General features: G+C 42.4%; 1 protein-coding gene across 1 annotated transcript in view; it reads right to left on the bottom strand.

The window, feature by feature from the left end:
* Positions 1 to 5,678: 5,678 nt before the first annotated feature.
* Positions 5,679 to 25,968, bottom strand: part of Txk (TXK tyrosine kinase) — a 35,924-nt gene continuing 15,634 nt past the window's right edge. The window contains exons 6-14 of the mRNA XM_055629323.1: positions 24,374 to 24,453; positions 23,492 to 23,619; positions 22,039 to 22,113; positions 19,019 to 19,190; positions 15,924 to 16,140; positions 13,899 to 13,963; positions 10,622 to 10,740; positions 8,838 to 8,995; positions 5,679 to 6,276 (exon numbers count right to left, since the gene is read on the bottom strand). Coding sequence (XP_055485298.1) covers positions 6,208 to 6,276; positions 8,838 to 8,995; positions 10,622 to 10,740; positions 13,899 to 13,963; positions 15,924 to 16,140; positions 19,019 to 19,190; positions 22,039 to 22,113; positions 23,492 to 23,619; positions 24,374 to 24,453 — 1,083 coding nt within the window. The 3' untranslated portion in view covers positions 5,679 to 6,207. The remainder of the gene's footprint in view (positions 6,277 to 8,837; positions 8,996 to 10,621; positions 10,741 to 13,898; positions 13,964 to 15,923; positions 16,141 to 19,018; positions 19,191 to 22,038; positions 22,114 to 23,491; positions 23,620 to 24,373; positions 24,454 to 25,968) is intronic.

Here is a 25,968-nt window from a genome sequence, read left to right as displayed (position 1 = left end):
TGGCTAGCAGAGAGCGGCCAAGTGTAGCTGGGAATGTGGAGTGAGTGGAACTCTCATCTTTGGCCACTGGTTGCATCCTTGGCATCTTCATTGAGGAGCACTGCTTAACACTTTAAGAAGGCTAAAGGTGCATATGGCTTTGGCTTTGAAATGTCACTCCTTGGCATACGCCTAACAAAAAGAAAGATATATTTTCACCAAAAGGTAGCAGGAAAAAAAAAAATCTCAATAGGTTAAATGTTAGAGGAAGATCAAATATCAAAAAAAAAGTAAAACAGATAATGAAATGACTTATGAAATAATGTAAGACAATGAAGAAATGGAAAAATAAAATGAGATGCAATTCACAGATAGACCAAAAATACATATTATTTAGTAACAGAAGCCAGGTACCAACAAGTACTTACTAGAGGATCCCATTCACATAAACATAGAGCTAACCCACACTAATCCTTGGTTTTAGAGTCCCTGATATGAAAATTACTTATTGCCCGATGTGGTAGCACACGTCTTTAATCCCAGAATTCTGCAGATGCAGGCGGATCTCTGTGAGTTCAAGGCTAGCCTGGTCTACATAGTGAGTTCCAGGACAGCCAAGGCTACATAAAGAGACCCTGTCTCCAATGCAAAAAATAAAATAAAATAAAATAAAATTTAAAATAACCCTTGGGTTAGTGATTTAGATAGGAAGTACAAATTGCTTGGGATTCTGGGAAATATCACTTCTTCTGCACCTGGCTACACAAATGCCTATACATTATGAACATTAGTTAGACTATCTATACATTGTAGCTTTCTCTTTTTTAATTTTCAATTTGCTTTTAGTCAACACAGCTGCCTCGTTATGCTGGGACTCAGACCAGAGCATTGCTCGGCCTCCATCAGACAAGCTTCTTGCAGTCTATGAAAATTAACACAAAGACCCACAACTGAACAATGTGCAGAGACTTTGGAGCACTTGGTCCTAAATGGGATGTCTTTATCAAACCCCTCCCCTCAAGTCTCAGGGATTTATGGATAGCAAAAGGCAGAAAGACTGTGACAGTCAGAGATGGCAGATGTCTCCAAGGCAACAGCCTCTCTCAGACACGACAAGACGATGCACACATGAACTCACAGAGACTGTGGCAGCACAAGACCTGAATAGGTTCAAGCCAGACAAGGTCCCAGCACTAAGAAGGAAAAAACAGACACTGTCTTAGCTAGGGTTTTATTGCTGTGAAGGAACACCATGACCACAGCAACTCTTACAAAGGAAAGCATTTAACTGGGGCTGGCTTACAAGTTCAGAGGTTTAATCTGTTATTGTCACAGTGGGAAGCATGCCAGCATGCAGGCAGACATGGTGCTGGAGAAGGAGCTGAGAGTTCTGCATTTAGATCAGTAGGCAGCAGGGAAAGAGGGAGAGAAAGAGAGAGAGAGAGAGAGAGAGACACTGGACATGAAACCTCAAAGCCCACCTCCATAGACACACTTCCTCCAACAAGGCCATACCTCCTGATATGGCCACTCTCTATGTGCCATTTTCATTCAAACCACCACAGTCACAGAGTCTTCTCCCTAGTCAAGAAGCTGTTTGCAGTAGATACCTTTTGGGCAAGGGGAAATTAATCTTTTTTTTCCAGTGAAATGTTACTGGATATATCAACCACGCTCCTGGGCAGGCCCAATGACCAAGAATATGTGGCCAAAAAAAAAGGATTCCATGGGTTTTGTGTGTAATTTTTGTCTAGTTTTAGTATTTCGTTTTGTCTTATTCATTTTTCTGGGTTTTAGTTTTGTCTGCTTTGATTTTCATTTTTGCTGTGTTTCTTGTTTATTTGAGAAAGAGATGTCAAGTTGAGTGGGGAGTGGGTGGGGAAGCGGGGAGCATCCGGGAGGAGTTGTGGGAACGAAAAGAATGTGATCAAAATCTAGTATATGGAAAAGAATAATACATTTTCTTTTTTTTTTAATTTTATTTTTTTCTTATCAGTTACATTTTATTAACTCTGTATCCCAGCCGTGTCCCAATCCCTCATTCCCTCCTAGTCCCTCCCTCCCTCCCTCATCTCCACCGTGCCCCTTTCCAAGTCCACTGATAGGGGGGACCTTCTCCCCATTCATCTGATCCTGTTTTATCAGGTATCTTCAGGACTGGCTGCAAAGCCCTCCTCTGTGGCCTAACAGGACTGCTCCTCCCTTGGGGGGTGGGGAGGCCAAAGAGCCAGTCATTGAGTTCCTGTTAGAAACAGTCCTTGTTCCCCTCACTATGGGGAACCAATTGGTTACTGAGCTACCACAGGCTACATCTGAGCAGAGGTTCTAGGTTATATCCATACATGGTTTTCAGTCTTCTGCAGTGCGGGGGGTTAAACAAAGAACTTCATTCATGACACGAATGAAGCCACCATGTCAGCTCTGTATACTTATGTATGTGGGAGTCAAGGACAGCACAGCAAGACAATGCGCGTTTTCTCGAAGACCTAGAACTCACCTGGGGAGATTTTAAGTTTATTTTCTCCCAGCACCGGTCCTTTGTAAGTGATCCCGGTTAAGATAAAATTGTAATGTTGGGTGCCGGAGCACATATCTGTTGTGTACATTGGGGATCCTATGTTGGGTAACAGAGGGTGGAGACCTGTGAACTGTCAGCCTGCATGACATTTCTACAAATAGGGAAATGAAGGAAGGGGGGGTCTAGCATCCCATAGCAATTATAATTGCTCTCTGGGCAGGTGAGGGCAAGAGTTGTTGGCTTCATGGAGACTGGAAGGACAGGAGACTGGGAGGACACTCACAGAGACAAGAAACTGTGCGTGTCTTGTTCTCTGGCATGTACCCTTACATAAAACAGCGACAAAAGCCAGTACTAGATTACATGTGTCTTGTGAGTTTGTTTGTCAGTCTGGTGGAAGTGCAAACTTGTATAGCCACTAAGAAAATCAGTGTGGTAGTTCACCAGAAAGTTGGGAACCAATCTACGTCAAGATCTAGCTATACCACTCTTATACCCAAATACCCAAAGGATGCTTGATCCTACCACCATGACACTTGCTCAACCATGTTCGTTGCTGCTCTATTCATAATAGCCAGAAACTGGCAACAACTTAGATGTCTATCTCAACGGAAGAATAGATAAATAATATGTGGTATGCTTACACAATAGAGTATTACCCAGCTGCTTTAAAAAATGGCATCATGAGATTTACAGACAAATGGATTGAACTAGAAAAAAAAGTGAGGTAACCTACACCCAGAAAGATAAATATGGTATGCATTCACTTATATGTGGATTTTAGCCTTTAAATAAGTAATAAACAAGCTACAATCCATAGAACCAGAGAGGTTAGGTATTGAGGAAGGGAATGGGGGAGTTCACATGGTTCTTCCGGGGAGAGGGAAATAGAATAGATTTTATAGGTAGAGTGGCAGCAAGTAGAACGGGAACAGGAGGATCAAGTGGAAGGAAAGTGAGAAGATGGGGTTGAGGGAGGAAATGCAGGAAGAGGCAGCTAGAATATGACTTGAGTGACTAAAATCCAGAGAATAGATAGCCTAGAGACCTGGGGTAAAACCAAATACTACTGGTTCAAATATTTAAAAGTAACCATCAAAATGACTCCTAATGACATTCTGCTGTAGATAGATCAGTGCTTTATCCAGCCATCACCAGAGAAGCTACCTCCTGCAGCAGATGGGAACAAAGACAGAGACCCACAGCCAGACATTAGGCAAAGAGTGAGACTTTGGAACACACTGCTCTAAATGGGATGTCTCCATCAAATCCCTCTCCTCAGAGCTCAGGGAACCCCACAGGAAGAGGAGGCAGAAGAGTATAAGAGGATAAAGGGATAGAGGAGAACAAGGCCCTGTGAATCAACGGAGCAAATGCCACATGAACTCACAGGGACTGAAGCAACAAACACACGGATCTGCCTCAGGTCCTCTTCATATATATTATAGCTTTCAGCATAGTTGGTTTTTTGTTTTTTTTTTTAATGAGACTCCTGAGTGATTGATCACGTGGGGCCTCTGATTCTTGAGCCTTGTCTTGAGGCTCTTTCCCTACATTGGTTTGCCTTGTCCAACTTCAACGTGAGGAGTTTTGTTTTATCCAATTATATTTTATTTTGTTGTGTTTAATTGTTATATCTTAGAAGCCTGTTCTTTTCTAACGAGAGACAGAAATGAAGTGGATCTGGATGGGGAGGTGGGAGGAACTGGGAGGAGAAAGCATAATTAGAATGTACATTTTAAAAAATAAAGATAAAAAAATAAAGATATGAAAAGCCAATGGCTGGGATCTAGAAAAAAAAAAAAGATCCTGGGTGAGGTATCCCAGGAGCAGAAAGACACACCCAGTATATACTCACTTATAAGTGAGTACTAGACCTATAAGATAGGATAAACATACTAAAATATGTACACCTAAAGAAGATAAACAAAAAAGAAGACCAGAGTAAGATGATCAATACTCACCTAGAAAGACAAAGGGGATCGACATTGGAAGTAGGAGAAAACAAGTAACAGGACAGGAGCCTAACACAGAGGGCACCTGAAAGACTCTCTATCAAAGCAGATGCTGAGACTCATAACCAAACCTTTGACAGAGTGCAGAGAATCATATGAAAGAAGGAGGAGTTAGTATGACCTAGAGGGGACAGGAGCCCCACAAGGTCAAAATATATCAGGGCACAGGGGTCTTCTATGAGACTGTTTTTCCAATCAAGGACCATGCACGGATATAATCTAGAACCCCTGCTCAGACATAGCCCATGGTAGCTCAGTATCCAAGTGGGCTTCCTAGTAAGGGGGACAAGAATTATTTCTGACATGAACTCAATGACTGGCTCATTGAGCATGCCCTTCCCCTGAGGGAGGAGCAGCCTTACTAAGCCACAGATAAGGGCATTGCGGCCAGTCTTGAGGATACCTGATAAGCTAGGGTCAGATAGAAGGAGAGGAGGACCTCCCCTATCAGTGGACTCAGAAAGGGGCAGGGAGGAGATGAGGGAGAGGGGGGAGGATTGAGATGGAAAGAGGGAGGGGGCTACAGCTGGGATACAAGTAATGTATAAAATTATTTAAAAATAAAAATAAATTTAAAAACTCCAATGGCAACAGAGTAAAAACATAATCGTAAAGCAAATTCCCCTACAGCCACCCTGCTGGGAGGGACAGTGTGTAGATATGGGCTCCCCCCGAGAAAGTTCCCTGTAATCATGCTTCTGTTTCACAAGGTGCTGTTCTTCTCCTGGGGTCCCTGAAGCGCGAAGAATAATAAAAATCAGTTTGCAGTCCATTCCCGTGAAGACTGTATGATAGACTAAGAACTGTACTGGAGCTCGATATGTAGCCTGGATTGGCCCAGAACTCACAGAGATCCTCCTACCTCAGCCTCGTATGCTGGGATTAAAGGCGTGTGCCACATCTGTTCACCCCGTGGCCTCCTCATTTGGATAGAAGGTGACATCCTACAGAAAGTACTGGAGACAGTCGTTATGACAGAACGAGGCATCTTAGGTAGCTCCGTCTCACATGTCCGAAGGCCCTGACAATGTATAGCACAAAAAATAGAAATTTCGCCAATGTGTGTTCAAAGGGCGCTTTGGTCCAGGTTTTCAACAGTGTTAAAAACTAGAACCTTATGACCCACAATAACCAAAGAGTTTATTAAATAACATACGGCAAGATAATAAAAGGCATTGCCAGAATGTTCACATAGGTTTCCAAAGGCATGTTTTTCATAAACATTTGTACAGCCCCAAACATGAAACTCTGTCAGGGAGGCTTCTTTATTCCATGAATTGGCAGAATCTGGTGGTTGCTGTTGTTTCCTCTCCGAATGGACCACACCAGAGAGGAATTTCAGTCCTCAGGAAAGAAGTTGCCTCAGCTTCTTATGAAGAATCAGGGTTCCACATACACTTTAGGGTTCTGTGGGCGCCAATCATGAAGAAGCCACTTGGAGGACAGAGGTGGAGTCCCCTCCGTTCACATATAAGATGTGAAACATAGAAGTGTAGTTCAGAAGTCCCTCTCGCACATGGAGAAAAACTATCAGAATATTTTGCCTTGAAATCAGTGTGGAAAGCCTGTGACCTTTGCTGTATTGCCAAGAGTCAACAACCCTAATGGAGGACACTCCCCATCAGCGATACCCCTGATTTCACCTTGTGACAGTGTTTTGCAAGATGAGCCTGTGGACTGGCATTCCATTTCTGGTCACCAGGTTTCCGCAGTCTCTGTGAGAACCTGAACCAGTTCGGCAAATGTTGGGCGGCCTTTAGGGTTCTGGAAAAAAGAAAGAGAGCCAGCCGTTCAGCTCAGCTTGCCCCTCACTCATACACCAGCTGTGGGACTTACAGACAGAGCCCTCAGCCTATGCTGGCTGTGCACAAACTGAAGAACAGTGTATCTCGGCTGGCACACAGTGGCATGATTTGCATGTGAGGAAGGCATGGGTGAGAGGGGAACAGTATAGAGCACAGACAAGACTGTATGCGTTAGTTACACGTGACTATGTAAATAAACTAAAAGTGAATAAGTATTTCAACTTGGTTCTTCAACCATACTAGCCACTTTCCAGATCCTCTGTAGCCAGAGTTGGCTACTCTATGGACAGAGTACACACAGACTATTTCTACCCCTACAGAAATTTCTTCTGGAACATGACGGGATTTAGATTGTGAGGTCCCCCCAGTTCAGCGTCAGTTTACTATACTGGTTCCCTCTAGCAGGAAGGGTTTCACGCAGAAAGTGAAGGGCACATCTCCTCGAGGATCTACTTCGTAAGCCCTGGAGCACGGTCAACCAGGCCATTGGCAGTGGAAGCAGAGATCAGAGCACTGCTCCCTGTGGCACCTTGAGATTTGGTTTGGCTCTGTCCCCCTGAACAGAGACATGGCACTGTGGCACCTTTGGAATCTGGTGGAGTTGGAGCTGCGCACAGCAACGGAATGAAAAAGGGGGCAAGGCGGGTGGGAGAGAATGGAATGTGCATTGTCTGATGAGGAGTGCATCCTGATCCTTGATGAGGGTCCGAGAGTCAATCACGGTACCTTTCTGGGAGGTCCAAGGTCATCAGGTGGAGTCTCTGGCGTGTTTATCAATGGAAACATAGTCCTTTTTTGATAAATAAAAAATCACTTTATTCCAATTAACCCACAGTCAGAAACACCACACAGCCAGTTTAAGGAAGCCGCTCAAGCAAATATTTACCTAGTCCCAAACTCTCTACATCTCAGTGAACTTCTATACAGTTAGAAGGGCCCTCCTCAAGCCTCAGGACTTCAACCTAGGCAATTAGACTCCATCACTAATTACATTTTTTTCGCTTACCCACCACAGAAAACAGCTCTATGACAGAAAAACTAGAAAAAAAAAATAAGTAGCTTTATATCTTATTTTAGCACGTGTGTGTGTGTGTGTGTGTGTGTGTGTGTGTGTGTGTGTGTGTGTGTGTTGTTTGGGTACATTTTCTGACTTCAATTTGAGACTAAGTTCATTTCATTATTCCTTCTGTAACCATCCTGTTTACCCTTCCTCCTCTCTGGCTCATATCCATCTAAATAATACATAAGATTGCCATGCTTTAAGCACTTGTGTGTGTGTGTTAGGGCTCCCTGACTTAGGGCGTGGTCATCTCCTAGTAAACCCATTCTAAGTTGAAAATGTCGTAAGCTGAAGATGCGTTTTATGTGAGTACTCTTTCGGAAGTCACAGCTTAGCAACAGTCTACAGTAACCATTTGTTCGTTCTCATGATCTGTGGCTGCCAGGAAGATGGGCCCCTTCCCAGCATCCCGATAGAGGCTCATACCTTATATTATTCATCAAGGAAAAGATCAACATTTAGTGCTCAAACTATGGCATTATAAAATTAGAAATTTCTAAGTCAAAAACATTGCAGCCACCATCTGCATGTCCTAAGATATGTACATTGTGATGGCAAAGACAGTCCGAAGGCAGCTGTTGTCACTAACAGCTTACTTGACAATTCTTGATCTTCCAAGATTCCTTGTGGAACAATTAATTGTGACTATTTTCATACACTGGGGATCTCTCTAAAGGAAATACTTCTCTGGAATATGAATAGTCCCACCATTCTTGAAATACTGGGGTTTTTTTTCCCAGTGTTTGTGAGTTGGGAATCAAATGATGGGTTTGTTGGTTTATGGGTCTGTTTGTTGTTTGTCTTTCTGGCAGCAGGAGACCCCCCACTAAGCTATGATTTTTTTCTGGGCTAAGCCTGCTGATTACAAAGCAGAGCAGGAGGGCTGTGTTGAATAGGTGCCCGGAAAAGGAGAGAGAGGGGAACAGAAACCCAGCCCCTCCGGCTTGATTTTTTAATCTTGGCATTTCAACAAAAAGAGCAACTCCTAAGTGATGGTTTCCCAAATGGAGGTTCCCAGCACAATCTGCCTTCAGTTTCTATTCTGGTTTAATCTCTCTATCAGGAGTCTTAAATGCCAGGAAGAGATGAAACCCGCTACTGTTGGCCTTGAAAGCAAAGGCAGATGAAAATGAAGTTCGGTGAATAAAGCAGCAAGTTCCTTATCCTGTGGAGAAGTTCAACAAGCCAGGTTTTTTTTTTTTCTCAGCTCCACCACCCAGTTCTTCCAGATAATAAATCATTTAATCATGAGCCTTTAGAAACATGCAGTTTCTGCAAGAACCAAGCTCAGATAGATAAGACTTGGAAATGAGCTCCCAGATGAAAGTCCATTGTGGAAAAACTGGGTAGAGGGTGGGGGGAGCTCATAAGAGAAACGGCGCACTGACTCTCAGGGTCATTACCAGGGAACAGGCAGTTCGGGCTGCCACGGTACAGTCTCCATAATAAGGGACACCTACCTCATGCCAGCAGCTGTACATAACTCCATAGATGCACATGGGGGCCAGGTGAGGGCGGTACAGCCGGAAACCTTTAGAAATGGCTTCCACCACTTGCAAATTTGACTTATTTTCAAAAGGCATTTTTCCTTCTGTAAAAACTTCCCACATTAAAACTCCTGCAAAGAAAACAAGAGTCCGTTGGAACCCAAACAATATCTTGATTCAGATTTCAAGACCTTAATCTCCCGCAGCCTCGAAACCATAATTGCCCAGAAAGAAAGCAATTCTAGGTGGGAAGCAGACTGTGTACCCTGAGTTTTTAAGAAGTCTGTACCTTTGTTTTGGTCACAACAGCCTCCCCATGGCAGAGAATGCAGCAGCATTTTCATTGCTAAGTACTGTTCCTGTTCCCACCTCCTCCTGTCCCCACATCATCAAATCCGTGGATCTTTCTGCTCTTCCATAGGTAATGACATATTTGTGTGAGCCTTTTCTGCCTGCTGCAGCCAGCAGGCCCCCAGAAAGCAGATGGCACATGTCTGCCTCTTTCCATGAAGAGACTAAGCCGATAGGAAGAACCCTACAAAATCCAGCAGGGGCTGGAATGATAGCTCAGTTCGTAACGGTTTTGCTTACAGATATGGAGCCCCGAGGTTGATACCCAGAACCCATGTCAAAATGCCTGGCATCCCTGGAGAGATGGTTCAGTGGTTGGGAGTACTGATGTTCCCCTTGCCGAGAACCCACAACTGGTTTCCAGCAACCGTGGCAGGCACTTCGCAGCTGCCAGTAACGCCAGGTCCAGGGGAATCCAATGCCTCTGGCCTCCATGGGCACATGCGCTCACATACACATACCCACACATATTCATATAACTAAAAATAATAAAAATAAATCTTTTTTAAAATGTCTGGCACAGTAATGTCCTCTTGTAATCACAACTTTGGGGAGGTAAAAATGAGCAGATGCCTGGGGCCCACTGGCCACCAGGAATCACTAGTCTAATTGGTGAGCTCGAATCCAATGAGAGACTATCTCAAAGGGGCTGGATGGCATTCTTGAAGATGATACCCAAGAATGTCTCCTGGCATCTACAGTATATGTACAGAGAGAGAGAGAGAGAGAGAGAGAGAGAGAGAGAGAACAAGCTCAGTAGCTCACCACCCAAGGAGGAGGAGTGTGAACCCAATGAGTTCCAATTGCACCCCAGCCACCTAGGCAACTAAAATGCACTAGCATAATCCTCCCCAGCAAAGCTCAAAAACCTTACCGCAGAGAGGAAGTCAGAAGGGAGCTAAGAAGATCAAGCCTAACGTTACCGTGAGGAATAGACCCCCTCAGTTGTGAGAACAAGAACGTCTCTCTAAGCCTCAAAGCCACCCAGGAAGTTCTAGATGAAAGTTAACAGATTTTTGCTCATCAGTAGCCACGGTTTGAAAATCAGCTCAAACGAACAGACAGTTACAATTAAGCTGCTGCATAATTAAACAACGGAACTTATCAAACACACTGGAAATGCGGTGATGATGTAGACCTCCTCCTTCAAACAGCTGTGACATGGCAGCGTTGGCTGCACGTGCCTTCTAGATCAGCGGGCTTCTTGTTACAGCTTCATGGTACGTGTTCACTGAGCAAGGAAAAGATCCAGAGCACAGAGCTATGTGGGGAGCTGGGTGACGCCAGTTGCCAAAGCAGTTACAAGAAAACTTTCAAACACCGCTACATAGTGTCAAAAAACAAACAAGAGCTGGAAAGGAAAGACTACCAGTGTAGTAAGTCTAGCAACAAACAAACATACTCACCAAATGACCAGACGTCAGACTTGCTACTGTACTTGTTAAAGTGAAAAACTTCAGGCGGGGACCACTTGACTGGGAACTTGGCTCCAGAAGAACTGATGTATTCGTCATCCAAAACATACCTGCCATTGTGGGATTCAAACATACTGTGTTAATGGCCTCAAACCAGGCCTAATATTATCACATACTCTTGTCAGCTCCAATCTGTTAAAGCACAGCGCTTTCCCATGGAAAGAACTTGTGTGCTGAGTCTTCTTGACGACAGATAGTGAAACAGCCTTTGATTTAGTTCCCTCCTCTAGAACCATGTCTCCTTGATTTCATTTTCGGTGGATCTCTAAAAACCACAGTTCTACGGTCCCCAAATTTTGTTCTTTAGGGTCCAGTCTTGATTCTGCAAAGAAATGTGCCCTGTGCTCTAAGAGCAAAGGTAACGAAAAGGAGGTAAGTGATAAGTAAAAGACCCCTCATCTCATAAAACACAGATTCAAAACTGGATGTCATATTTTCTTTCATATGCTTATATTTTGTGTGGCACAAAAAGAGAGAGAAATAACAGTGTGTCATTACAAACTTCTGATAAGGAAAACTATCTAGTATACTATACAGTATATTTTCTACAAATTAAGAATGACATTTTTTAAGATCCATAAGCAGCAATACCGAAGGCATGGGAACTGAGAGAGAAGAGACAGCTGACTTCAGCCCCTTGTAAAATAAAGTTTTTTGAATTATTTATTATTGCTGTCCTCAGGCACCCACTTTTCCCCATGTATTCTATTTAATTCCACCTTGAATCCCAGCTCTGTAAAGACTGCATACGGTGAGTCTGGGGAGATGGCTCAGTAGTTCAGAGCTCTGGCTGCTCTACCAGAGAACCCAGGTTCTGTTCCTAGCACCCACACGGTGGCTCTCAACCCAACTGTCTGTAACTCCAATTCCAGAGGATCTGATGCCCTCCTCTGACCTGTACCAGGCACTCCATGCATGTGGTACACAGACATACACTCAGGCAAAACAAACACCTACACATAGAAAATAAAAATAAAGTCTGAAGAAAATCTTGTAAAGACTGGGAAGCTGGGTATACTGGTGTGCACTTATAATTTCAGCACTTAGGAGGCAGCAGCAAGCAGATCTGTGTGAGTTCTCAGCCTGTCTGATCTACATGGAGAATTCCAGGACAGCCAAGGCTACAAAGAGAGACCCTGACTCAAAAAAGACTTATGTGAGAGGAAACAGTGAAGGGGAGGTCCTGTTCTACTGATTTGTATTGTCTCTAGATTAGACTTTAAAGAAGGACAGATCTATTAACAAGATGCTTAGGGGAAGAGATCCCTGGGTGAGAACATTCTCGTCCCCACAGGAGGACAGTGGCACTACAGAGCAACACGTATCCAGTGCCCTCTTCCTAATTAAAGCCCAAGCAAAGGCAGAAAGGTTCTTTAAAAATGTGTCTTGACATTCCTCAGTAAACCAGACCTTAGTCAGCCCCTTGAAATTGTCTGGAGGAATCGTCTAGCTAGACATTCAGCAGCCACTTGTGCAAATGGCCAGGCCTGGACAAAGGTTGAGGGCAATGGATGCACAGATATTGTTACAGATGGTGTTGTGCATATTGCAACAGGACTAGCCAGACCCCCTCCAGGACAGTGCCATGAGACACCTAAAACTTGGGTTTGGACTGCTGAAGAAATCTTGAGTTCATTACGGTTAAATTTCTAGAGCTCTAAAAAAAAAAAAGATTGTGTATATACATCTTTAGATTTATTCCAGCTTCCAAACATAGTTACATAGTGTCTAATGGTGACCTCAGAAAATACATTTCTTTCTCTTTTAAAAATCACATTCAGTATGATCTTTTCTAGTGCCATCCATTTGCCTACAAATTTCACGATTTCCTTGTTTTCCATAGCCGACTGGTATTCCAACAACAACCCACCGACAAAACTTTTGATCCAAAAATTACCCTGACTACAAGAAGTAGAGAGATAAAGAGGGAACAAAGATCGAGAGAATGTCCAGCCAATAAATGGCCCAACCTGAGACCCACCTCATGGTAGCAAGGCCCTGACACTACTAATGATGCTCTGTTTTGCCTGCAGACAGAAGCCTAACATGACTGTCCTCTGGGAGGCTCCGGCCAGCAGTAGATCCAGACAGATGCTGGGACTTGCAGAGCTCCGGGGATCCTGTGGAAGTGTTGGGGGAAAGACAGAAGGACCTGGAGGGGTCGGGAACCTCACAAGAAGACCAACAGAGACAACTCAGCCAGTCCCATGGGGGCTTTCAGAGCCTGAGACATCAACTGACATCAACTAAGAAGCAAGCATGGTCTGGACCTGGCCCCCTGCACATATGTGGCTGATGGGCAGCCTGGTCTTCATATGGCGAGTGGAAGGGGATGTTTCTAACACGGACTCTATTGCCTGCTTTTGGATCACTTCCCCCTAGCAGTGTTGTCTTGCCTGGCCTCAGTGGATGAGGATATGCTCAGGCCTAATGTGACTTGATGTGCTGGGAAAGAGGCTCCCCTTTTCTCGGGGAAAGAGAGAGGGAAAGGGGGAAGAAGGATAGGGGGTGACAGAGAGGAGAGGAGGGAGGGGGCTCCCTTGGGACATAAAGTAAATAAACTAACATTAAAAACAATTTAAAAAATATACATTCCACATGAAAAATACATTTACTTCATCACACACATTCTAGTGGACCGAGAAATTCTTGCTTCTGTTTTAAGATCTAACATAGCTGTAGCAACAAAAACCTGAAAGAAGCTAAGAAAAGAACCACAATAGGGCTGGAGAGATGGCACAGCAGGGGTCCGAGTTCAATTCCCAGCAACCACGTGGTGGCTCAACGGAATCTAATTTCCCGTCTGGTGTGCATGAAAACAGAGCACTCATATACATAAGATAAATAAAAGGGTTAGGCCACAGTCAGCACGCACCTCACAGGAAAAGCTGGCACGTGACCTGAAATTCAAAGTGGACTGAATCCACCGTGCCTCCACGTGGACACTTAGCCCACGCGGATGCCTTCCCCACAAGAGCTCTCCCCAGAGAAGGAAAAAAGAGGTAACAGCAACTGGCGAGCTGGCCTGGCGGGAAAAGGCAAAAATACAAAGCCTGGCTACCTGCATCTGATCCCTAGAATTATAGGCACATGAAAAGAACTGATTCCCACAAATTGTACTCTGCCTCTACACACAGGATGTTTTTGTTTTTTTTAAACGTAAGACTCCCTCCTACAAGTGTGCACAGCAGAAGGAGATGTCACATACCTCGTCATCCCGAAGTCTGAGATCTTCACTACACAGGCAGAGCTGACTAAACAGTTCCTTGCTGCCTGTAGAAGGAAGAGGGTATTAAATTATAAAAATTGAAAAAAAGTTTTTTTTAAAAATTGGTAACATTCAGTCTTAACTTTCCACGACATTGAAGAGTCATTAAAACTCATGGCGTACAAGCAGGGCATTAAGTTATGAAATATCAGTGATGATGTCACCATGAAATCCGCAAGGCTCCTCATACAGAGATGTGATGTGGAGAAACTAAGGAAAAATGAAAGTAGACATTTTTGAAAGAAAGGCCTGTGCTTCAGCTTTGATGCATAAAAACATCTTACCTTTTTTTCACATAAGTAATGGAAGTCTGACACTCATGACAGATAAAGCAGTCATGCAGTATCTTTGAGCTCTACAGAGCACAAATTGAGTAATAATATATTAAAACCTTTCTTTCAGTGAGCGGAACAATTTCTAGTGATGATTTTATATTTCTTTTTATTTATTTTTTTTTATTTAATGCGTATGGGTGTTTTGCCTGTATAGGTCAAATTAGAGCATTGAATCCTCTGGAACTGTCTTATACATAGTTGTGATCTGTGATGTGGATGCTGGGAATGAAACTCAGGTCCTCTAGAAGAGCAGCAAGTATCCTTAACCACTGAGCCATCTCTCCTGACACCCCTCACCCTTCTTTCTTATCACACTGAACTAAACATGGTGCAGGGTCAGTCTGGCTGTAATCAGAATGACTCATTTTCCGAATAGTTCACAGAGGAAGTCATCATTTTGATCAGCCTCATTTAGACGAACTATTTGGCAGAATTGTCCTCCTTTCAGTCAATTTGAAGTTCAATGTATCCAGTCATAAAAGCAAGAAGTTTTAAAATGGTGATCCAGAGAAGCCAGTTTGGAAGGTACTCGAAAGTACCAGAAATGCTCTAGAATACAAACCACAGGAAAAGGACCCACTGTGGGCTGATGTATTTTATATACAATGTGGTAGATAAAATAGAATATAAGGAAAAATCAACAATTGATGGCAGAGGTAATCAATTGGTTATTCAATGCCAAACAGTCAGCCTTTAAAACATACACACAAGTAATAACAGCAGCTTCCTCTGAGATTGTACCATTCCATCCTGCAGGAAGTTCCTTAAGCAGGAAGGTCAACACCTCAAAATAGCTTCAGGAAGTCCCTGAAGCTGATCAGTTTCACTAGGCCTCTCCCAGCCAGAGTAGGCAATTAAAGCTGGCAGTCTCTCTCAACAGAAGCTGAACTGCAAAGAAAGAAGACTCTCAGGAGGAAATCTGGAAAGAAGACTGAGACCAGACCAGCTGAGCCGCCTGGCAGAAGTTTAGATCAACTGAGGCACCTGGAAAAGGACACTTTCCAGTCTAGTAAGCCTGCCTTCTCTTGTCTCTGCTGTTTCTCTCCCCTAGAGACAGCTGCCCTCTTGTGTCTTTCCCAACACATCTCTTGGGTGAGGTTTGCAGTGTGGTGTGACTTTGAGGTAGTCCTTGGCTCTGGACTGCCAGGGTACCCCTCCCCCCTGGGCAGAGCTGGACCACTTACAGTGACTACTGGAGTTTGACATTCCTTGAAAGAAAGAAGGGTGAAAGGAAAGAAAAACAAGGAAAAGAAATAAGGGAATGAGGAAAAGAAAAGAGGAAAGATCGTTGTAGTTAATTGGTACATTAGGTAGCTAGCTAGTGAGAGACATTTTGGGGTAACTTCCAACTTGGTTACAGCGTTAAAGGGCAATTAAAAATAAAGTTACAGGGTTGGTAGATGGAAGTCGGTGATAGAGCAAAGGCTTGTCATGCGCGAGGCCTTGGCTTTAACCCCCAGCACTGCAAAGTAAATATGAAAATTAATTAGCCTTTCACAATAAAATGCACGAGTTAAAAAAAAAATGTTCTAAAATTAAACCAAAGGCACATTCTTCCAACTATCAGAATCAATCCCGGTGCCCTTCTGGATCCAGGTACATGAAGTAAGGCTGTTTGCCTCCGACTCACCAGATCTCTGTGAATATAGCAGTTCCTCTCCAGGTATGCCATGCCCTCACACACATCCTGGCACACGCTCAGCAGGAAGGCCTTCCGGAGCTTGCCTTTTCTCTCCCTGAGATAGGTAAGCAGGCAGCCATGCTCCATGAACTCCGTCACTATGAAGAGGGGCTTCTGCTGTATACACACCCCGTACAGCTGAACGAGCCTCGAATGTGACAGTTTCCTGTCGAGGGAAAACACACCGGTGAGAACTGGATTGTTCTTGCATTTTAAAACAGTAACATATCCTTGTCCTATCTGAGATAAGCATCATTCCAGGCACCAGGAACGCACTGCATTTTCTTTCTTCTTTATGCACTAAAACCGTGGGCTCAGAAGTTTGAACGTACTTCCAACGTTACTGATAGAGAATATTGCTGACTGGCGGCAGTTTCTTTCTCTTCTTCCTGTTCTGTCAGCTTTAGTGTTCTCATTATTGATTTTCCCAGCCCAGGACTCAAGAGTTCCTGCTCTTTGAATCCCAGTCGTCCTAACCACAGTCTTTCCACAGAAAATTCCAGGCAGGCAGCAGGGAAGGAAGATGATGTTCGTGAGGAGGAAAATGGAATTCTAACGAGTAAAGCCATTTCAAAGTAAATTTATGGATGAAGCTGGAGACTGAAAAATGATCAGCCATCATGAAACCATGTTGTGTATTTGGTAACCGCACAGAGATTAAGTTTCCTCTAACATGTACTCACTTTTTTTTAATTTTAGTTTTATTTTATATGTATAGGTGTTTTGTCTGCACGTAGGTCTATGCGTCTTGTGTGTGCAGCCCCTACAGAGGCCAGAGGGGGCTTTGGATCTGTGGACCTGGAGTTACAAATAGTTGAGTACCACGTAGGTACTGGGATTCAACCTGAGAACTCTGCAAAAGCAGCTCATACCCATAAGAGCTGAGCAGCTCTCTGGCTCCAATATATACATTTTTTTTTTAAAGCAATCAAGCTTTGAACATTTATTGGGTTCTTCCACCCCACTATGGATATATCATTCAATGTCTTAATGCCTTGTAGGCCACCATGAAAATAAATAATTAATTAAAATTAATGTTCATAATTCTAAAAGCTGTATCATAAACAATTCTGTTGGTCAGAAATACTGTCACAAGTTCCTTAGAAATAATCTTCTTGACCATAACAGTAAATTGTGTGTGTGTGTGTGTGTGTGTGTGTGTGTGTGTGTGTAATGATATGTGTATATGTTAGACATACTTTGCCTGATTTATCTTTCAAGTTATAAGCATGCTTCCAACTAAGGACGGCAGTTTGCATGTGTGCAGAATAATGTCAGGAAAGCAAATCACAGAATGAAACATTTCCATGCATAAGAAACCTGAGGCTATAACTTCTGGGAAGTATTTGAAAACCGAAATACTGCCAGGCATTTGTTTATGAGAGCGACTGCCAAAATATATCTGAAATAAGACAAATATCTACTGGAAATAAGGCAAAAGCGGGTAAATAAACCTTCCTATGGGGTTCAGTTGAACGGATGGAAGAGAAATTTCTTACGGAGAACCATGTGAGTAGAAGTGTATGTTCCTGCTTCCTGGGATATTAGTTTCTCTACATGTATATCATTCCCCTGCTGGAGAAGTGTCATGATTCACTGTGGAACAATTGGTAGAAATATCTGAGTTTGGGTTTTTGGGTTTTTTTTTAAGTATTGTCAAAACCTTTTGGCTTTCTCCTGTTATCCTTTTCTATCACTTCTTCTTCCTTCCGTGACAGAATCAAGTTTCATGGTTCTCTAATTCATGCCCTCCACCTTGACCTTTCTTCTGAACTCTACCCCAAGCATTTACCTGACTACTTAGTCATCTTTGGTGTTCTAATAGGCAACACACTCACTCCCCGGGAGCTCCCTGCACGACTTTCAGTCAACTCCGCTAGAGAAACTTCTCTTCTTAGCAGTTACTGTCTTTGTCCCTGTTGGAGGGACTTATGACTCTTACACACCCCTGGACTCCTGAGTCATATGTAGGTTTTATCAACTTCCCGAGTCTTATGTGCAGGAGGGAGTGTTGCAGTTGCAAGAAAATATTACCTAGAACATCCTCAGAAAGTCTAACTCCCGGATTCCTAACCAGGATCATATCTCTCAAGGAGCCTCTCAACTCCTCGAGTTCATAAAAGATTCTGACCTGTTTTTAACTCTGAGTTACCCGTCTCCCATTTATTCTTTCCACGCTGTGTCACTTTAATCCAGCGCACACTACGACCCATTTGTCCTTAAGATATAGAACTCCCTGATCAGAGAGTATAGGTCAGCAAACAGGTGTCTCAGGTACGCGGTGACAACAGCAGCAAAGTCACTGGGAAGCTGATTTCCCTGGAAAATTGTGTTTCTCTTGACTCCACCCAGATTCATCCTCTTGTAAACCGACAGAATATTTTGATAGGATAGTTTGGGGTATGCGCTTGAAAACTCCCAAAGTCATAATTGCGCTGTCTTCCATGGAGAATGGCTGTCACTAATCACTCCAATTGTTACCTAGTCTCTCTTCTTCTTCTTTCCCTTTGGAGGCTGCACATTTGGGACAGAACTGTGTGTGCTGGACAACAGAACAGTTGAAGTGAGGACACCTGGGTTTTTCCTACTCTGATACATTGCTGTTCTTCTAAATAAACATTTAACAAATGTTTATGCAACAGTGATTTGAACCTTCCTGAGACAAGGTCAGGCTGTTGTAGGAAACCACAACTAATAAAACCACAACTAATACATTTGCAAAACAAAACACCGGTAAACTAGGTAACACCTATCGCTGAGCTGAAAATAATACTTTCCTTGTCTTTCCCAGTGATCATCTCATTAATTCACACCTCGATCCAATGCTGTAAGTATTGTTATTCCCAATTTTATAGGCCAGGACTTTGGAGACTGGAAGGTGACATAGTTCATGCCTGTTCACACAGAGGTTAAGTAATTTGTGTGGTCACACAACCAGCTTGGTTGTGACATAGGTGCAGGAGTGTCTGATTCCAAAGTCCAGGTTCTATCTAAGACTCAGAGGTGCTGGGCCCCATTTATGGAATGGAAGGGCCCATACTCACATCATCACCTTGGCCTCCTCAATGAAATCTTCTTCAGACATGGAACCTTCATTGATGGCCTTGACGGCAACCCGGATATGTGCTCTCCACTCTCCTAAGTGGACAACCCCAAACTGGCCGCTTCCAATCTCCTTGACAAAAGTCAATTCAGAAGGATCTATCTCCCACTTTTCTAGAAAGGCAAATTACTCACGTTAAAAAAAAGAAAAGAAAAGAAAAGAAAAAGAGCAATTTTTTTTTTTTTTGAGAAAAGATTTAGGAATTATCTAGTCCTATCTCCTTATTTTATGTAGATGTTAAAACTATACAGGTGAGGGTCTGTAACTGTTTTTAATATTCTCATCGGGACCTTAATGTGTAATTCAAGACACCAACTCTTAAAAAGAGTCAACTGCTTGAAGACAGGAATATATATAACAAATTGTGACTGTGGAAGCATTATAGCAAATGTATCCATATACTTTTCTAAACAAAACTCGACATGGGACCTAAAACAGGATGTTTGCAGCCTGGTTTTGCTATAGTGCTAAAGTCGGTGATACTTCCTCTTCCTGTTTCAGTGTCCCACCCCCCTCCCCCCACTGTTCTCATTCCACTGTTACAGAGCCTTCCTGCCTCTGGTAGCCTCTCCTTAGGGAGGGGTCTCATCACCTAATACGCATGTCCATTGCCAGACTGCTAACCAACATATATCTAAATGGGTGTGTGAGGTAAAATTCATATTGCTGTATCTTTCTCATTTCTCATAAGCAAATCAGGAAGAAAAAAAAAATACCCTTGAAACTATCGAAGCCTAACTTTTTAGCACCTAGTTTTTCTACAGCAACACCACCATCTGCTGGAACTTCAGGACAGTGCACTCAGCAGAATTATTAACGGTTATACATCTCTAGTACCAGTGGTGGGAGGAAGTTCCCAACCCAGTAGCGGACCGCCATTGTAAAAGTGACAGGAGAAAACTGGAGTTACTACCTTGACGGCAGCATTAGTTGATAAGATATGATCACAGAGGAAAATATTAATAAATTGCATCTCATAATTTTGTCTGCTCATCTGGAGAGATGACTCAGTGGTTCAAAGCACTCGCTGCTCTCAAAGACCAGATTTCAATTTCTAGCACCCACATGCCGGCTCAAACCCATTCTTTGCTCCAGTTCAAGGGGATCCAGCTCCCTCCCTCTTCCACAGGTACCAAGCACACATGAAGTGCACTTATATACATGTAGACAAAACATTCATGCATGTAAAATAAAGACAAATATTTAAAAGAAAGCATTAAGCATAAACCAATCAGAAAAAGCATAGAATCCAATTTTTAAGGGTGAAAATGATGAGTATTTGATCATAAAAAGAATATCCAAATGACCACTATACTTACTAAAAGGTAGCCAAAATAATTATCAGTGAGGGATCAAAATTAAACCATAATGCAATACCATATACACTTACCAGATTGGCTGAAGTATTTAAAAGAAATACTACATATTGGGTTAGGCAGTGGTGGTACATACATTTAGTCCTAACACTCAGGAAGTAAAGGCAGGAGGATCTCTGTGAGTTCAAGGCCAGTCTGGTCCGCAGAGCTATTTCTAGGACAGCCAGGGCTGTTACACAGAGAAACCCTCTGTGTGTGTATGTGTGTGTGTGTGTGTGTGTAATACATACTATATATGCAGGATGAATATAATCTATAGTACATAATATATAGTAAACACCATATCCTCCAGTCTCCAAAGTCCTTGCCTATAAAATTTATATATAATAATTATATGTTAAATATATTATGTAATTATATTATATATTAGGTGAATCTAATAGATACAATTATATATAATATATAGTATATTATATGGTGAAAGAGTGGAGCTGGCATTCTTATACATTGTTGATAGACTTGGAACTTTGTTACAAACTCTCTGGAAAGTTAATTCTGCCTAGCAAACCTCAAATTGTGTATAGCCTATGACCTAACAAAATTACTCGAAACTAAACACACAGTTGTGCATAAACATATATTTGTCATCTAAACACAAGCAAGAACTTTCATAACAATAGTGTTTGTAGAGATAACAACCCACGGCTGTTAAAGAAGGTAGTAATCCAGACAGTGTAGCACTATGTCACAGTGGAAGTGAGTCAACCACACCCAGCACTATAGATGAAATTCAAAGATGTGGCGAGAACAGGAAGTGGCCAGACACAAGAGTGTGTAGTTTCTCATTCTATTACCTAAAAACTTGGTAATATGATATACATACATACATATATATAATATCATGTGATAGCTGTGGCTTATGTATTCTGTTCAAAAAAGTTGAACTTTTTCTAAGGAATTAAAGAGCATAATATTCAACCAAATTGCTAATTATGTAAGTTCTTACATATAAGAATGACAGAGGTACCCCTAACACACTAGGTCCCCCTTCTAACTTGTTTAATCTTCAACCCTGAATCATAGTCATTTTTATACAATATAATTTTCACTGGTTTTTTTTTTTTTTTTAGTATAATCTGAACTAATGAGAGGGATTCAAAGAAACAAATTTTTCAAAAAAGGCAGAAAACAAGATCCCCTGGTTCACATTTATTCTCGCAGATTGTAAATACCACACTTGCTAGAAAGTGATTTGAATCTGAGGACACACCAAGTCTGTTTGAACAGGCATGAAGTGGAGCCATTCAACAGCTCTTTTTGATGGGTTCTCACGGAAAGCAACCACTTCCCAGCAACCCTCATACCCAGAACACAACAGCCTCAGCATCCATAGTAATATTTATCAAATTGGGAAAGATGACAGGTCCTCATAAGGTGTCGTGAAATGCCAAGTAAAACTGAAACATTGCTACCGAGTTCAAGTTGCCCTAGGAGATGGATTATTTAAACATCTCCAGCAAGAGATTTAAATTTTTAAAAGAAACATATGTAGGTAGACATTTGAAATGAACTGAGAGTTTAAAGAATCTGCGGGGCGGTTCCTGGATGGATGGAAGTCTCCCCTCGGCACATGTGTGTACTTTACCATAGCTAAAACCAGCTGTGGCGGGGAGACAGTTGCCCAGGAGTCCAACTGGATAGCGGAGACGGGACACGAGCCCTAAGGAGAGATAAAAACGAGCATATCAAACCTGGTTACGAAAGGAAGAACAAACTGTACTAGAAGATAGCACTTATCTTTAAATAATTAGGTGTAACAATTCTGTGGGTTGTAGTTTTCTACTTTGCATTTAATAACATTTTCATGACATAGACTCGCTGTACACACAGTTAACAAAAAGTTCTCTCACAAAAATCTCAGCGTGCACAGAGGAATTGTTATCACTTTGGTGTAAAATTTGGCAAAATTATTTGTTTTGATATTTAGAAGCATTATGTGTTATATACATTGTACAAAATAGAAATGTTTTATTGTAAGTTTTTCATACCAAGCATATAGTTTACACATACTGATGACCATATATAGACCCTAAAATACGTCTGAGATTCTGCTATCATAAAATATGTTATATTTTCTTGAACATAAGTTTGTATGAATTCTCTCACATTTTCCTCTTATGAAAATGGGCTACTTTGATAAAATTGTTTCCAAAAGCATTACAAAAATTCACTTAACCATTAAACTGAACACCCTTTGGAAATAGGTTTTTGTGGGATTTTTGTCGTTGTTCTGGTTTGTTTTTGTTCTATTTTGTTTTGTTTCAAAGTAACATAGTAAAATGAGTAAGACTCCATGTGATTAGGTCAGCATGAAAAATTCTAGACAACCAATTCCAATTTAACATGAAACATCCATTGTTCATTTCCTCAACTGCTACCGATTGAATGTCTGTTTGCATCACCTTGATGTGAGGAGACAGCGGAGAACGAGGTGCTGGTGGAGCCCATATTCTACAGGAGTGGGAGATGAAGCAGTGTGTGCTCACAAGAAAAGGTGGATGGGAAAGGAAAACAACAGAAAAAGAGAAGGTTTAATATTCTGAAATATTTAGGTCAAAGTGTAATAGCAAAAGCCTTGGTTCTGTTTAGCTTTGTATTCTTCTCAAAGCAAGAAAGAACGGAGGATGAGAGGGTTAAAGATAATGTCTTGTTGTAATTATCTAAACAAGAGAGCAGATTTGTGGGAGCGAAGGAAAGGCGGCCTTGTCGTTTAGATATTTGAAGCTGTGTTTCATTTAGCCCTATATAAACGTCCAGAACAAATGCATAACTAAATTTCCTTGGCTCCCCTGTCATCTACCATCTTTCTAATCTGGTAGAAATCAAAAACTGCAACCCAAGTCTAGCAAAAAAATAAAACAAATAAAATAAAAATAAAAACACCAATGAGACCAGCCATTGCCCAAGAAAGCAAGATTGTATTTCAGGCTTTAGGCAGGATGTCCAGGGAGGTTTGCTGCTGTGGACTCTCTGAGACTGTGCGTGCACATGCCTGCCCTGTTCCCAGCCCTTCCCACCAGGCCTCACTCCTCACTTACCAGCTGCATTGTACTGGTGATACTGGATCAACTCGGGAACTGACGGAAATAGGTGTCTTTCGGTGACGTACCACTGCCCTGAGTCATTCCTTTTAATCTGATAATGTTTTATTGGAGACTGTGTACGTCTGTAATCAATAAAATGTCAGTTATTGGAGAAGCAAGAGACTGCTTTAAAACTAAGTCAGCGTCTTAAGCAGCGTGACTCCAGTGATCAAGTTCTCTTCTTGGTAACACTACCCAGTGATGAGCTGAACGGATGGGCTCTCACCTGATCATCCAGGAAAATCCCTCAGTTGTCAACATAACTTTAGGAGACAAGCCCCGTTCCCAATAAAGTGATGTTCATTGTGAAGCATTTATTGAATGTTACATATTGACTAAACAACATGAGAAACTCCATTGTGAGGAACTGGAAAGCTGAGATGAGGAAGGCAAAGTCGATAGAGGGAACATAGCTGAGCAGGTGATTGCTTTGGGAAACTACTGCTTCATTACTAAGTTGCAGATGCGCTGAGGTATTCACTCCTCAGCTCCTTCCCTCATGGAGGGAAGATGCTCCTGAGATGCTGCCTCTCAGGCACCTCCAGCCTCATCACAAGTTCGTCACAGAACATCCCAGGCCTAATGGCATAGGAAGCTTGTGGAGCTCAGGAGCCCTCTGTGTAGGCCAACCCCACAGGAGAGAGTGTCTGAGGGATGTGCCAACAGTGTCAGCCACAACTAATCAGATACACGGGAACTGGATGGTTGTCCCAGTTTCTAGGCCAGCAGTCTCCTTAGGGTGAACCCTTTTTCTGAGTCCCCATGTGATGGTATACCCACAGAGCAAAATTGTCCCAAGGATTGGTTCTCAAGTAATCAAAATCCACAAATGCTTACCTTCCAGCTCTTGTAAACAAAGAAATTGTGTAGGACCCCAAATGTCTTGAATCTCTCACAATAAACGCACCTTCTTTAGCCTGCAAAATAAAATTTATCCATTATACAAGTATATGCCTTCTTTAAAAAAACAAATGGATCTTACTGATGAAAACCAAACCTAGATAGATTTACTATAAGTAACTTAATTTTTCTTAAAAACCTGACTTCTATATTCTTACTATTAGAGAATGAGATTGCTTATCTCTTTACAGATTTAGAAATCATGTGCCTGGGAAAAGGTAAGTGAGATAAGAAATTCATAATGTGTGAGTGTTTTAAAACATTATCCTTGATTTTTCCGGGAAAAGTCCTGGTTTGGACAACCTTTTGCCCAGCATTTAGTGGCTTTTTTGGTTGTTGGTTTGGATAGCAGATGAAAATTGCTTTATAGAATTGATTGATAGAAAAACCTCTGAGACAGATTGACAGGACTGTATGCTAGAAGTGGGTGAAGGATGCACGGAGAGATATTTCTGGAAAGGCAGAGAGTAGGGCAAGAGGTCAGAGTTCATGAGAAAGAATACATGTGGCGGATCCTGTTGGGAGATGCAAACTGTTGTAGGATGTGGGAGAGATGAAAACAGGAATGGCAGTGGGGGAGATGGTAACACTTTCAGTACTCAGTTAAGAACTAGGTCCCTGTGGACATTCTTTGAAGAAATGCCAGGAAAGCTGTAAATTGCCTTCCAGTCATCTTGACAGCTAGACTGTTTTACACAGCTCCTCTGCTTTATTGGCTCCGCTTATTTATGTTCCTGAAGGCAGAGCAGCTGCAGGATCTCTCTTACCAAACCCATAGAGCAGTGGTTCTCAGCCATCCTAACGCTGCGACCCTTTAATACAGTTCCTCATGTTGTGGGGACCCCAGCCATAAAATTATTTCATTGCTACTTCATAACTGTAATTTTTCTACGGTTGTAAATCACAATGTAAATCTCTGGCATGCAGGGTATCTCAGTGCTGCAGCACCAGGCTGTGCAAGGCCAGCCCCTCACAATTCACTGAAGATACTAACACAGTCACCTCCCACACCTGCACAAAGGCACTAGGCTCAGTCCCCGATTGAACTCTCTCATGGGCGTTGCAAACGGCAACGTCCAGCCTTTACTGAATTACTATGAGTCACAAGGGTTGCACTGTACATCAGAAGGCAACACAAGATATAAATGAGAAAGGACACCATGAAGAACAGTGGCCCGGGAAGGAAAGGTTTTATCCATGATGGTCCCTTGAGAGAAGAAGCCAAGGCAGAAATCCAAATAGTGGGACCTGGAGGCAGGAGCTGATGCAGAGACCATGGAGGGGTGCTGCTTACTGGCTTGCTCCTCATGCCTTGCTCAGCCTGCTTTCTTAGAGAACTCAGGGGCACCAGCCCAGGGATGGCACCACCCACAGTGAGGTAGGCCTTTTCCCCCATCAACCACTAATTAAGGAAATGTTCTACGGGCTTGCCTATAGCCAGATCTTATGGAGGTGTTTTCTTAATTGAGATTCCCTCCTCTCAGATGGCCTTAGTTTATATCAGGTTGTCATAAAAAATTAATAAATAACAA

This window comes from Psammomys obesus, unplaced genomic scaffold (genome assembly GCF_907164565.1).
Source record: "Psammomys obesus unplaced genomic scaffold, mPsaObe1.curated_primary_1811, whole genome shotgun sequence".
Lineage (NCBI taxonomy): Eukaryota > Metazoa > Chordata > Mammalia > Rodentia > Muridae > Psammomys > Psammomys obesus.
Note: the sequence above shows the minus strand (reverse complement) of the source record. Positions and strands in the feature narration are given on the sequence as shown.